The 14491-nt window shown below is 45.5% G+C and overlaps 1 protein-coding gene and 1 long non-coding RNA gene across 5 annotated transcripts in view; one reads left to right on the forward strand and one right to left on the reverse strand.

The window, feature by feature from the left end:
• On the reverse strand, positions 1 to 12938 carry ZC3HAV1L (ZC3HAV1 like). 3 transcript variants are annotated; one of them, XM_082751148.1, is made up of 5 exons: positions 12423 to 12938; positions 11287 to 11422; positions 7632 to 7890; positions 5720 to 5894; positions 1 to 173 (listed from the first exon to the last, which is right to left on the reverse strand). In XM_082751148.1, exons 1-4 carry the CDS (start codon positions 12785 to 12787, stop codon positions 5740 to 5742), a joined length of 915 nt encoding a protein of 304 aa, XP_082607274.1. In that variant the 5' UTR covers positions 12788 to 12938; the 3' UTR covers positions 1 to 173; positions 5720 to 5739. The 3 variants fall into 3 exon arrangements, with proteins under 3 accessions (XP_082607274.1, XP_082607275.1, XP_082607273.1); XM_082751149.1 differs by having other exon boundaries at positions 1 to 208; XM_082751147.1 differs by lacking the exon at positions 1 to 173 and having other exon boundaries at positions 1533 to 5894.
• The window catches only part of LOC309858468, a 25458-nt gene continuing 23580 nt past the window's right edge, over positions 12614 to 14491 (forward strand). For both annotated transcript variants that reach the window (XR_014308210.1, XR_014308211.1), the window contains exon 1: positions 12614 to 12755. This is a non-coding gene — a long non-coding RNA (uncharacterized lncRNA). The remainder of the gene's footprint in view (positions 12756 to 14491) is intronic.

The following is a 14491-nucleotide window of genomic DNA, read 5'->3' on the forward strand; positions in this document are numbered from 1 at the left end:
CACTGGGAAAGATATTTCATTTTGTAAGAATCTATTATGTCCACACTCTCCAAAAGATAGGCCTTGACAAGTTAATTTGTTTTTGGTTACCCACTTGTTTCCACCACAGAAACCCTCCACGAAGTCCAAAACTGTATCTGTTTCCAGCGATGACAGTATTTCAAACCACAGACCTGCACAGGGTTCAGAAGCAATCACGTTTTATGCCCTGAGGATATAGGATAAGAGAGGCGGAGAAGCATTTACCTGAGGTCTGACTGGTGTAAATCCCGAGCAGAGAAAACCTTTTAAAGCAGAGGCCCAAGTTAGGCCCCTCTTGCGTAGGTCAAGGCAGTACTGATTGATCTCACCTCTGTTCTGATGACGAAACAAGGTAGTGTGTCTAAAGAACTCAGAACGATCCTACACAATGGTATTATAGGGAATTATTACTACTTTCATATACATTCCTGTATTTTCCCAAATTTCCACAATGATGTCTTATTTTATTTTCAAAAAATATATATACATATATATATATATATATATACACATCTCTTTTGGAAAAAATATTCCTAAATAAAAATAGAGAAATTCAAGGATATAGTAATACTTTTTTTTTAAAGATTTTATTTGTTTGAGAGAGAAAGAGTGCACAAGCAGGGGAAGGGCAGAAGGGAAGGGAGAAGCAGGCTCCCCGCTGAGCAAAGACCACCCCCCCCAATGTGGGGCTTGATCCCAGGACCCTGGGATCATGACCTGTGCTGAAGGCAGATGCTTAACTGACTGAGTCACCCAAGTGCTCCAAGTAAACATTACTTTAAAAATAAAAATGGGGGGGGTGTCTGGGTGGCTCAGTGGATTAAGCCGCTGCCTTCGGCTCAGGTCATGATCTCAGGGTCCTGGGATCGAGTCCCGCATCGGGCTCTCTGATCAGCGGGGAGCCTGCTTCCCCCTCTGTCTCTGCCTGCCTCTCTGCCTACTTGTGATCTCTCTCTCTCTGTCAAATAAAATAAATAAAACCTTTAAAAACAATAAAAATAAAAATAAATAAATAAAAATGGGGGCGCCTGGGTGGCTCAGAGGGTTGGGCCTCGACCTTTGGCTCAGGTCATGGTCTCAGGGTCCTGGGATCAAGCCTCGCATCGGGCTCTCTGCTCGATGGGGAGCCTGCTTTCTCCTCTCTCTCTCTGCCTGCCTCTCTGCCTACTTGTGATCTCTCTTTCTCTGTGTCAAATAAATAAATAAATAAATAAATCTTTTTAAAAAAACATAAAATAAAAATAAAAATGAATATAAGGTGATAGACATGTTAACTAAACTTACTGTGGGAATCATTTCACATGATATACATGTATCAAATCATCACCTTATCAACCTTAAACTTATACAATGTTATATGTCAAATAATACCTCCATAAATCTGGGGGAAAAAATGTAAGATAATAATGACACTATAATCAATTTGTAAAACTCAGAACAGGATTTAGAATAAAATGTATACTTTGAGCATATAGCAATACAAATAAAAAGGAAATTACTACATACACATATAAAATATAAATGAATTTTATTTATGAATGTATTGATGCATATAATTGTAATAAAAATTACCCAAAAAGGGAAAAGCAATACATTGAAAGAGTATATGCCATAGTCAAGTAGAGTTACTCAGAATTTAAAATGTTTTAATATAGTAAAATCAGTAATATAATCACATTAGGTGATTTAAGTGATAAAAATTACATGATTATGCAAAAGATACCATCGTTACTAAAAGCTTCTAACAAACAATAAATGTAATTTCCCTTATTAAGTAGAGAACATTTGTTTCAAATGAACAATTAACTTGATATATAATGAAGAAATATCAAAAAATATCTTTTTCACCACAATTTTATTTAACACAAGACAAAATAGAAATCCATAAGAAAAGCCAAATCTTTTTGCAGCTATGATTTTATATTTAGAAGAAACATAAAGGCCGTCTAACACTGTTAGGACAAAGATAATTCAACAAAAGACAAATATTTTAAAAATCAATAGAATTCTAAAGACAGATTCCCATACAGAGTAGCAATACAGATGTATGTAGTCAAGAAAAAAAATCAATATAATGAGGGATATAGAAGGCTAGACAAAAATAAGAACAAATTATAATGAAAGAAATCAAGGAACCCATCAGCAATGAAGAGACTTAATTCCTTGATGGAAAGATTAGTATCAAGAGCATAAGTCTTAAACAGTTAATTTTAGACCTAGATGATTCAAACTGAAGTACCAAAAAGATGTTTACTTTAAATAACACATTCCTTAGGGGAAAAAGACTTTTTGAAAATGGAAAATATCAATGTGGGGAGAAGAACTATGAAGACCAATATGATACTGATTCCATGGATTCACAAAGTTTGATTCGTTATATGCCAAAAAAATTCTTTTTGGAGACTTGTCCAAAAAGAAGAAATAATGGTTTTGTTTTTGCTCAAGGCTAGGGAACAGAAGCAGAAAGCATGGCAGAGTAAGTGTTGGGCTAGAACGCTGAGAACACTAAGAGAACCACCCTTCCTGGGGTCAGAAAAGACTAACCTAGCGTTTTCAAAGAATCTGATTTTGCCAGGTTTTGAGGCAGGAAGAGGGAAGGAGTGGCACTTAATGGGAACATCATTTACAAGCACAGAGAGTCATACAATAAAATGGCACATTCCAAAAACTGCAAATAAGTCAGCACACACAATATTGGTCTGCATTTTTAAAAGTCAGTCAAAAGCCAGTATTTAAAAATCTGAAAATGTATCATAAAATCTGGATCTGGCTTCCTTCGACTAACTGAGAAACATGACAAAAATGGGCTCACACCCCCCACATGGGCACAAGAGGCAGGGGCCCCACTCAGATGGGACAAATTGTTATGACACTTGCTCTTTTCCCCCATTTCTTCTACATCCGGCTCACATGGTCCTCGTCAGCTCCCCCTTCTCATCCAAGAAGGCGTCTGAGTTTATGCCTCCTACTTGCTTTATGGGGACCCATGAAGGTTATGGCAGAACAAAGCAATGTGATTAGGCCTGCATTTCGAAAGACCCACCAGGCACAGGATGGACGGCAGGGAGGTAGAAGGGTGGCAAGAGATCAATGAAATCCATAAAAAGCCCAATGATGAAAAATTTAAAACGGGACTGCCATCACGGAAGGAGAGCACGGAAGGGGCCACCTAGCACGTCCTATAAAAATACTCTCACGAGACACGACTGGAAAACCAGTGAACCATCCATCTGCGCAACAGATGCAAGAGGCGAAGGGGATTAGAAAGAAGGCGGTGTGTCCCGGAGGGAGAGAAAGAGGCAGAGGAGGATACAAATTTGAGATTCTTTGAAGGGAAACTAATCTCCAACCCTGGGTAATGGGTTTGACCCCAGGAACCAGGAGAAAGAAGAGGACAGGGCACTTGGCAGAGTTTGGGGTTAAGTCCTAGGTGGTGACAACTCCGAAAAAAAGCAACCAGAGGAGGAACAAGACTGTAGGAAAGGTCATCATTTCCCGTAGGGTATGTTGGATCTGCGGAGCCCACAGATGCGCAGCTTCACCTGCAAAGCCTTGATAAATGACCAAAGAAAACCACCTCCCCCAATTCCAATGTGAAACCATTGTAACAGCTGAATCATGAGATGAAAGAGGGTCAAGTAGGGTTATATGAAATATCGTTACAGAATGGATACTAACAGAACTAAGCTTTAAATGGACTATTAGAGAACTGAAGAAAACATTGCCACAAAAATTACAGAGGGTCGTTTTCATGCATATAAAAGCATAGTAATAAGATACATAACAAGAACACAAGCCTGTAAAAGTCCACCAAGTCTCCTAATGTCCAGGATATACATGTGTACCCTATCTGTTCCCATTAAGAACTAAACATGGCTTACAGAAAAAATACACATGGTAAAAGAATAAAATGTGAATAACAATAAAATATTAAAATAATTTTTTAAAAGATTTTATTTATGTGACAGATCACAAGTAGGCAGAGAGGCAGGCAGAGAGAGAGGAGGAAGCAGGCTCTCTGCCGAGCAGAGAGCCTGATGCGGGACTCGATCCCAGGATCCTGGGATCATGACCTGAGTCAAAGGCAGAGGCTTTAACCCACTGAGCCACCCAGGTGCCCCGTCAAAATAATTAAAAAAAAAAAAAAAAATTAGCACCAGGAGAAATCAGAACTAGGAAAAAGGAAACAAAGTATGCAGAACCTAAGGGCTTTCAGAAATACTGTTGTGGATGGCAAAGGTGAAAAGGTTCACAGAAGCAGCATGATCTTACTGCCCGTAGGAGAAAACACAGCAATTTCTCACTTTGCAAAGGATATTTTGGCCTACCTCCCCCCAGCAGGGAAGATAGCATTTCGTGATAAAATATGGTTCTACGCTAAATTAATTCAGCTTTATGCAAAACTCACTCCCTCGTCCCTATTTCTCAGATATTGTGTTATTGCAGGAAAGTCAAAATTTAAAACAAAAACAACACTTTACACATCAACATTTGGGAATATCACAAAAGCAAACACAGAAAAAGATGTCATAATGCAGCTTCTCTGCGGTACCCTTGGTTGAAAACAAAGAACCAAACATCCAAGTGTAGTTGGATGAAGAGAGCCAGGTGGCGGGGACAGAGAGAAGGAAGGAAAGTCAACATGAGATAGACAAGGTCTACAGGTTTCTGATAGTCCCTCCAGATCCGCAGAAAGAATGGATACAACTTTGAGAAATGGATGAACGACCCTATCACAGGGGGGTGTTGGCGAAAATTTTAATAAGAAATGCAGAGTAGACACAGTGAGGTAGAAATCTTTGGTGAGCACTCGACAGTTACACACTTTGTGGTGCGGCTGAGGGATGTACTCAGGAGAGCTGGGTATCATGTGAGCACGGTACGACTCATATCCTTTCATGAAAATTAAGGAACCTAATTAAATGCCATCCCACATCAGCCCCAGGAGGGCCGGCACAAAATGCACACACACACACACACACACAGAAAGCACACATCCTGGAAAAAAATTCCCTTGCATATACTTAAAGAAATGCAATCACTTGATCTTAGCCAAAAGGCAATATCATTTAGCACCAACAAGCTAAGCAAAAGAATACATTTAAAAATTCAATATTGCAAGGATTTGAGGAAGAGAGTTCCATTCAAAATTGGTTAGAACAGAAACATCCAGAATAAGGGAAGTCGTTTAGTGAATGACTGTATGTTAGTGTATCTGTGCATAAAAATGGTTATATACGATAAAATGTGAATAGGGAAAGAGGCTTATGGAAATGTTAAGAACAAGAGGACTAAGTGTCCATATATGGTCTCTGACAACCACTATGTAAACCGTGTATGTTGGTCCAGAAAAACACTGGCCGGGTCATGGAACAAGGCAGCCAAAACCTGCTCCTCTTGGAGCTCCCGCCAGCCTAGGGGACCTGACAGGGACTACAGGCAGAATCTGCCATCTTCAGAGTTAGCCCTGGACTGACCCCAACCGTACTCACATCCTCCCCTCTCTGCCTGCTCCACGTCCCACCACACCCCAACCACCCATCCCCAATGTCATCCACGCAACCTGATGCTCTCCCCTTCTCCGTCATCTTTAATCTTTATAGCAACGTGTGAGGTAGGTATTACTATGACTGTTATTGATAAGTGATTACACGAAGGAACTTAGAAATAAAGCTCAACAGAAGCTTTGTTTTCAGACCTTCTGACTGGACAAGCGTCTTATTTCACGGACATCCTTTCCGGTTTCCCTGTGTGTGGCTTCTTGGCTGACGGAGCAGGGACAGGAGCCACAGGACCAGCCTCTGCAGTACCAGCCATATGTCCGCCTGGCTTCTCGAGGCCCTGGGAATACTCAGCAGGAGAAGCGGCATTACCTAAAAAGAAGAGGAGAGAGATGAGCTTTCCTGAGACACCCTTTTTAGAGCTCTCAATTTCATTTTATGTCAGCAGCATCAGCCCTGCTAATCAGATCTCAGACAAAAGTCCCAACACTGTGAATTTAGAGAGTTTTGTGTCCTCTGGATTTATTTGACACATACACACACATACACACACACACACACAGAGCAGAAAGTCACTATTTCAGTGACTTCAGCTAAAAGAGACTTCAGTTATGAGAGACTCACTAAAGAAGACCAGAGGAAGGTAATGACAGGCCCTGTGCCAGTATAGATAATTCCTGCCACCATTTGGGGTCCTCTAGACAGCTGCCTGTACTCCCTCCAGACCACCTGTGCAGGAAGTCAGCCACTACCATCCCAACATAAGAAAACTCCATATTGAGGGGCGCCTGGGTGGCTCCGTCGGTTAAGCATCTGCCTTCGGCTCAGGTCATGATCCCAGGGTCCTAGGATGGAGCCCCGCATCAGGTTCCCTGCTCAGCGGGGAGTCTGCTTCTCCTTCTTTCTCTGCCTGCAGCTCCCCCTGCTTGTGCTCCCTCTCTCTCTCAATCTGTCAAATAAATAAATAAAATCTTTAAAAAAAAAAAAAGGTAAAATAAAACATATCAAAAGCTTAGAGATATTGGCTTTCCTGATTTGGTTTTCCCATCAACAATTTCCCTAAGCCTACCTGCCACTGAAACGGATTTTGAGCTATAAGCAAATCTAATAAGTTAAGCAACCTGAATGCACTGTAATTAAAAGTACACCAGACCACAGTCAGCAGACCTTAAAAAATGAGAGACTATGTAGCAATATGGGAAGATGTTTATGAAGTGGTATAAAGTGAATATTTAGATACGAATGCATACTGCAACCACAAATGGACCAATATTTGTAGAGTTACAGGAGGGAAGGGCCTGACGTTAAACGGTACTAATGATTATGGATAGAGAGAGTGGAATCATAGGCAATTTATATCTCTACTCTCTTATTTTCCAAATTTTTCTGTCATATGGTTAAAATTTCTTAACAACTGAAAAAGAAAATACTTTTTTTTTTTTAAAGATTTATTTATTTATTTCAGCGAGAGAGTGAGCCTGAACACAGAGCTGGACCCTAGGGCCCTGAGATCACCACCTAGTCAGAACCAGACGCTCAGCCAACTGCACCATCCAGGTGCCCCCAAAGAAAATAACTTTCTTAAAAGTTCTCATTACAAGAAAAACTGTGTAACGATGGACGATGACAGATGTTAGCTCAACTTACTGCCATCACTTCGCCATGTATACAAATATCGAACCATGCTGTACATCTGAAACTTACATAATGTTATATGTTAATTATCTCAAGAAAAACAAAGAAAGAAGAGAATGCTTTAATTCAAATTTAATAAAAGAAAGCTATTCCTATGTCTTCCTTCCCTTCTTATCCACTGGCCCACCCCCCTTCTCTTTCTTCCCAACAAAACCTGAGGACAATTGTATCTACTTCCTGGCCCCCAGCTTAGCAAGGAGCAACACTGTTCAAACCCTTGGGCAGGTGCTATTGGCTGTCAGCACTGAAAACAAACTCTATCCCTTCCCTCCTTTGGTTAGAACCACAGTTTTCTATCATAAAATGTTGGTGGTTCTGCTTCCCCAAGGACAGAGCATGAGCTGCCACCCCCTAGACTGACTTCCAGGTCAAAACGACATGTGCTAGTACTCTGTCTCCCTCTGATGGTCTCACCTTGACTTTCAAGCATCTTGTGCAGCTTCATGTGCTTGTAGGTAGAGATGATCTGAAAATTCACGACGCTTGGAATACTCAGTCCTTGGTCCTGCAGCAGCTGCAGCGCTGTGGCATGAATGAGCTGATGGGACCGTTTGCATTTCTGAAGTCTGCACTCCCCTCTGACAAAGGATTTGCACACGTGAAACTTGTTGCATTTATCCTTGAGGTTGCAGTAGCCATAAAGTGCTTCACCTTTGTTGTACAGTAAACAGACCTGATCCAGAAATGAAGCAACACTTAACACATTTGTTTTCACTACATTTCTTAAGGCAATTGATTGGAGAAAAATTTTTTTTGTTTTAAGTCATCTTTACAACCAGCGCGGGACTCAAACTCACAACCCTGAGACTGAGTTGCATGTTCCACCCACTGAGCCAACCAGGCACCCCAAGAAATAATTTTGAAAAAGAAGTGTAATGGGCACAGAATCTTGTACCATCATATATTATACTACTTAAACTACATATATTAAAACTACTTAAACAGTATGATACTGATTTCAGAATGCATAGGAGATCAAGAAGAGAAGAACCCTAGACCTGGTCCCCAAATCAAAATAATCCTTTCCTTAAAGATTTCATAGAGTTCAACAATAAAACTATATGAGCCTAATGTTTTCTTGTAGGAGACATTTAACTAATACTCTAGTTTTGGGGTGTTTTAAAATTTTCATCTTAATGCTTCTGTTGTTCAAAAATAAAGACTATTCTGGCTTTCTACTTTTTCTTGAATCAGTTTGGGATTTTTTAAAGATTTTTAAAAGATTTTTATTTGACAAAGAAAGAGCACAAGCTGGAGAGGGGGAGCAGCAGGCAGAGGGAGAGGGAGAAGCAGGCTTCCTACTGAGCAAGGAGCCTAACGCAAGGCTCAATCCCCAGATCATGACCTGAGCCAAAGACAAATGCTTAACCAATAAGCCACCCAGGCCTACCTTCACTCAGTCTTGACGGGCTATATTTTTTCTAGAAATGTGTCCATTTCGTTGAAGTTTTCAAATGTATCTGTATCACATTGTACGTATTTCCAATGTGTGTTTCTTTCAACACCACCAAGTAATTCTCAGTGGACAATGACCAGGTGTCCCATAAATTTTAATTCAATCTTAATATTGTCTACCTGGAGATAAAGTCAGATCCCATAGGCTAAGGGCTCAGGCCAACCAGGCTGCCCCCATTTGAGATGCCCATCGCGGGTCGAGGCTGCCATCCGCCACTGGCTGAACAAAGGTTCTCCCCACCTCCTCCTCTGTTAGATTAATGTGCTAGAACAGTTCACAGAACTCAGAGAAACAGTTTACTTACTAGATGACCAGTTTATTATAAAAGGATATAACTCAGGAACACGCAGATGGGGGAGATGTACAGAGGAAGGTACGGGGGGAAAGGTGTGGAGCTTCCGTGACCTCTCCTGGGATCCCACTTTCCCAGCACCCCCAAGTGCTCACCAACCTAGAAGCTCTCTGAAAGTCTATCCTTTTGGGGTTTTATGGAAGCTTCATAGCCATGATAGGTTAAATCACACTGGCCACTGACGAATGAGCTCAATCCCCAGCCCCTCTGCACTCCCAGGAGATGGGAGAGTGGGGGGCAGAGGGATAAAAGTTACAACTGTCTAATCACAAAATTGGTTCTCCTGACAACCAGCTCCCATCCTTAGGTTACCTAGGGGCTTTCCAAACACTCACTATTGACTTAACAACAAGACACTGTTACAGCCCTCATCGTTTAGGAAATTCCAAGGGTTTGGGGAATTCTTTGCCAGGAATGGGAATGAAGACCAAATATGTTATATTTCTCATTATAAGTCACAAGATCACAGTGTCTGTCCCTACTGTCTTTTTACTAAGTGGTATATCTGTATTATATACTGTGTCTTTTGGAGGGTGATGGGAAAGGGTCATGGGGCATTTTCATACCGGAGATGTGAGGCACCGTTCCTGCCTCATTCACTGTGCTTGTCCACGGTCTCTGCTACCTAAGCGGCCATGCTGCGTGCCACATGACATACACCTCTCCAGTCCTGGGTGACGGGACCAGGAGTGGGCTCCTGCCGTAAATACAGCCAACCCACTGGCTGCTCACAGAACACGGCGGTGGGCTGACATGACAAGATGAGGCTGAACCCAGACAGGAGGGAGAAGCCATAAAGAAAAGCATTCAGGAAGTTAAACAACGTAATGATGTTAAACTTCTGCAAGTTAAGCCATATCTTAAAAACTAAAAGGTTGTAACTACTAGAAGTGTCACTGCCCCTTCTCTCTGAGAGAGGAAGGACCGGACCCCGCTGCAGCCTTTCTCCTCTTTCTTCCTGCCAATAACTTGCTCCGGATGCTGCTCGGAGTCCTTTTGGCAGTATGGTTGGAATGTATCGGTTTATGATAACCATGACTGACCAAGCCTGGCTTCAAAGTCTGAAGAATGAGAAAAGACATGGGTGTCAAGAACAAAGCTCTTAGCTCTTAAGGCTGACTCCGGTGCCGCCTTCTGTATATGGATTCTGCTGTCCTGCTGCCCTCTGACCCTAATGCTCCAGCTCATTCCTCCAGCCTCGTGACTCTGTTCCCTTCCAGGGCCTGAAATACCTTAGCATTAACAGGGGCCACAGTCACAAACTACCCTCGATTTTCCCAACAGCCTCCCTTCTTCCCACTGCTCTCCTGGCAACCTGAGTGTCTGAGACAGCATCACTGTGCTAGAGCAGAAGATTCGTTCAGCTGGTGGGCTCCTGTAATATTGTCTTCTGGGATTCCTACTATTTTGCTCTTAAAAGTTCTTCGTGTAGGGACACCTGGGTGGCTCAGTCGGTTGTGCATCCAATTCTTGGTTTGGGCTCAAGTCCTGATCTCAGGGTTGTGAGAACGAGCTCCATGTTGGACTTCGGGCTCAGTGCAGAGTCCGCTTGAGATGCTCTCTCCCTCTCCGTCCACCCCTCCCCCTGCTCTAAAATGAATAAATAAATCTTTAAAGAAAATTCTTCGTGTACAGCTAAACAGATACAAACATGCTAATTTCACCAGGATAGCAATTCTAATAGGCACTTGTGAAGCATGTGGAGCTAAATCATTTCAAAACAATTAAAACTAATATCTAAGGCCCCAAAAAAGTAAATGGGGGGACATACTTACAACAAATGTGACCACAAAAGGGATTGGTATCATTAAAGACATCTTATAAATAGAAAAAGACAAATGCCTCAACATAGGCAAAAGCATACAGGGGCAATTTGCAAAACATCAGTTTCACAGACAGACCTAAATTCAAATCTGCCATGTACTATGTGACCTGGGGCAATTTAATGCATCTGAACCTCAGTTTCCTCACCTGTAAAATGGAGACACATTATTAACGAGCTGAGGTATATGGATGGCTTAGCATTCAGTAAACAATAAAAAAACCAACAGCTATTACCATCATTTCTTTATCACATGTGTCCATTACTCCCTGCGTATCAAACCCTGGTAAAATCACTGGTAAAATGACCCCACAGAGGTCGACCCTGCACCATTACCTCCACCTAAACACCTGCTGCCCTCTGTAAACAGACCTCTGATGTTCTCCAGTGAGTTCTTCCACTGGGCAGACAACATGAGGGCAAACTCTTGGTAACTCACCTCTGGTAAAAGGCACGGGTCATTCTGTAAAAGCAGGATCCGAAGCTGGGCCTCATTGAGGCCAAAAAGCCCATGGTTTTTCAGTACTTGGATGTTGACAGGTGTGTGGATGTCATGGGAAAGGGTGCAGGTAGACCTAGGAGAACACAGAGCTCTGGCTCAGGGGCCCAGATGAAGAAGGGACTGGTCCCCCAAATTCCTTGCCTCTGGTTGCTTTCAATTCACATGGAAGTTAAACAAGTTTCCATGACCCCACAGATACTATATCCTAATAAGTAAACATGGATACTAAGGCAGCTCAGTTGAAGCATCTCTTCTCCCAAGGTCATTTTCATTTTAAGTCCGGATACTTTAAAGCCAAAGGTACCCCCTCCTCCAGGCACCGACCTTGCGGGGCAGAGGATGCCATCTGTTGTTCTGAAGGGGGGTGCACTTGCCTTCTCCACCCCAACAACTGCCCACCCCACTGTCCACCCACGTTAGGAGGAAAGCGGGCCCACACCCCGGCTTTGGGGAGCTTGAGTAAAACCAAGGAAGCCTAGAGAGACAGGAGGCGGCCTTACAACACCTCGCCCAAACCACCCAGCCCTCAGGTTCCTGGGGGATGGTTCTAGATCGGGCTTTCTAAACCTGGAGCGCACAGACTCGCTGCGGTAAAACTTTGAGGTTACGCGTGGAAAGAAAGGGCACCCTCCATAAAGGGCCCACGGACCTCATGGGTCCGCAGGAAGCCCCCAGTGGGACCCCTGGAGTAACTGAACTCCAAAGCCGCGGTCCTGATTTCCCCCGCCGAGGTGCGGAGGACCTGCAGGGGCTGAAATCCGAGGGCGAGCCGCGGTGGAGAACTCCAGACTGCGACGGCTCTGGGCCTCGCTCCGGGCCTCGCTCGCTAGGGGAGCTGGAAGCTCCGGGGAGGCCTCGCCTGGAGGACCCTCGCGGCCCCTTCGCGAGGCTTCCCTGCCGCCCTCGGCGGGGGCGGCGGGGGGCTGCGGGGGAGCGCGCAGCCCCGACCCAACCAGCCCTGTTCTCACTTCTCGCGGAACCCGCTTCCCGCCGGGCGCGTCAGGCCCGCGGCCCCTCGCGCGGTGACCGCCCCGCGCCACCGCCCCCGCCGCGCGCCCCGCCGCCCGCCTCACCAGCAGTCGCGGTTCGGGCACTTGCCCAGCATGTGGCGGCGGCAGAGGTGCAGCTGGTCGCAGGCCTGGCACTCGCCGCGCTGGTAGCGGGCGCACAGGCGCGCCGAGGACACGGCCACCACCCGCCAGGCGCAGGGGCCGCCGCCGCCGCCCGCGCCGGCCGCCACCTCGGCCTCGGCGTCCCAGAGGCCCTCCCTCATCTCCACCTCCTGCAGCAGGAAGCGGTCGGGCCCGGCCTGGCGCAGCACGTCCCGGAGCCGGGCCTCCGACAGCTCCACGTTGCCGCGCAGGTCCTGCAGGAACATGCGGCCGCCGTTGGCGCACAGCACCTTGGTGAGGAAGGAGCACACGGTGGGCTCCGCCATGGCCGCGGCCGAGCGCGGAAACCTGAGGCGGGCAGACTCCTCCCAGTCACGTCCACGACTCCGGCCCCGAGCTCCCCGGCCCGGCCGGGCCGAGAGGGGGAGGGCGCGCCGCGGGGACGGCGGCGGCGGCTGCAGAGGGGCGCCCGGGGGCGGGCGGCGGGGGGGGGGGGGGGAGGGGACACCCCGGGCGCGGCCGTGGGGGTGGGGGGGACTGTACTGGCCGAGGGCCTGCTCTGTGCCGGCCCCGGGTCAAGGGCGGAGTGTCCTGGCCGGGAGAGACGTGGAGAGTGGGGGATTCGTGACACGCCAGCAAAGGAGAGAATGGGGTGCTCGTAAGAGATGAAACAGGTGACGAGGTGGAAGGGGCGGGCTGGGACGCCCGAGGGAGTTGAGGGGGAAGGATTCGGTCAGCCTTGAGCCGCAGGTGGCGTCGAGGCTTTGCAAGGTTGACCAGCTGGACCTGAGATTCGCTGTAAGGGTGAGCTACACAGCCTGAATTTGGAGGATTTAGGATGCAAACGCTCTCGTGAGTGACTTGGTTAGTCATGCTCCACTGGGGCGCCTGGGGGGCTCAGTCGGTTCAGCGTCTGCCTTCTGCTGGGGTCATGATCCGGGGACCCTGGGATCTCGCCCCACATCAGGCTCCCTGCTGGGTGGGGACCTCCGTCCACCCCGTTTCTCCCTCTCCCCCTGCTAATCCATGTCTCCCCCTGCTCCTGCTCTTTCTCTCTCCGTCAAATAAATACAATCTTTCAACAAAAAATACGCTCAATTGATGATATTTAAGTAAAATGTCCTTACAATTTAATCCATTTCTTTTACTTATCTAATGTAGTATGAGAAAATGTTAAACTACCTCTGGGGCTCACTTTATTTCTGTTGGACCGCACCAGTCTAGACCTGTCTGCTCAGCAGCCATCCTTTCTGCCCAACACCTTGCTCATTTCGTGGACAGTTTTCGAGGCCCTGCTAATGCAGCGACAGAGTATGAAGTCGGGTAAGATCCGATGGAGGACTCAACCAGCTGTCTTACAGGGTGGTTGTGAGGATGACGTGAGTTGATGTTATGTAAAGAAGCTAAAGAGGAAGGCGACTGACTGGCCAGGTGCTAGAAGATCTTCTCTGCCAGGCTTAGAAATTTGAGCTTATGTGCTGAAGACGCTGGGAAACCATTGAAGGAATTTCAGATGGCAGTGGAAGGATCCCTCTGCCCAGAATGTTCCCCCCTGCTCTAGATGTCTCCCTACTGTCTTTCATCTCTGAGCATAAATGTCTTCTCTTCAGCAAGACTTTTCTGGACCTCCCAATGAGAGTAGTTCCCTAGTCTCTACATGGATTAGCACTGACAGTTTCTCTTTTTCTTTATTTCTATATTGTAGAGTTCAAGCAGTAAAAGCAGGAACCTGGTTTGTCTTGTTCATTGATTGCTCTGTCCCCAGATTTACAAAACGGTGCCTGGCCATACTTAGCAGAGGTGTTTTAAAAAGATTGATGACTATGAGAAGAAGGAGCTATGAGCTATGAGAAGAATGGATTTCTAGAAAAGCAAGACAAGATAACAGAAGAGGATTTGAGGGACTCTAACCTCTTTTTATGGTGTCCGGTCTGCACTGGACAATTCAAGGTAAGATCCCCGGTAGGCAGTTATGTATATAGATGTAGAGCCGACAAAAGATGAAGGGAATAGACATCAAATTATTCAGT

This window comes from Mustela nivalis (assembly GCF_964662115.1).
Source record: "Mustela nivalis genome assembly, contig: HAP1_SCAFFOLD_2522, whole genome shotgun sequence".
Taxonomy (NCBI): domain Eukaryota; kingdom Metazoa; phylum Chordata; class Mammalia; order Carnivora; family Mustelidae; genus Mustela; species Mustela nivalis.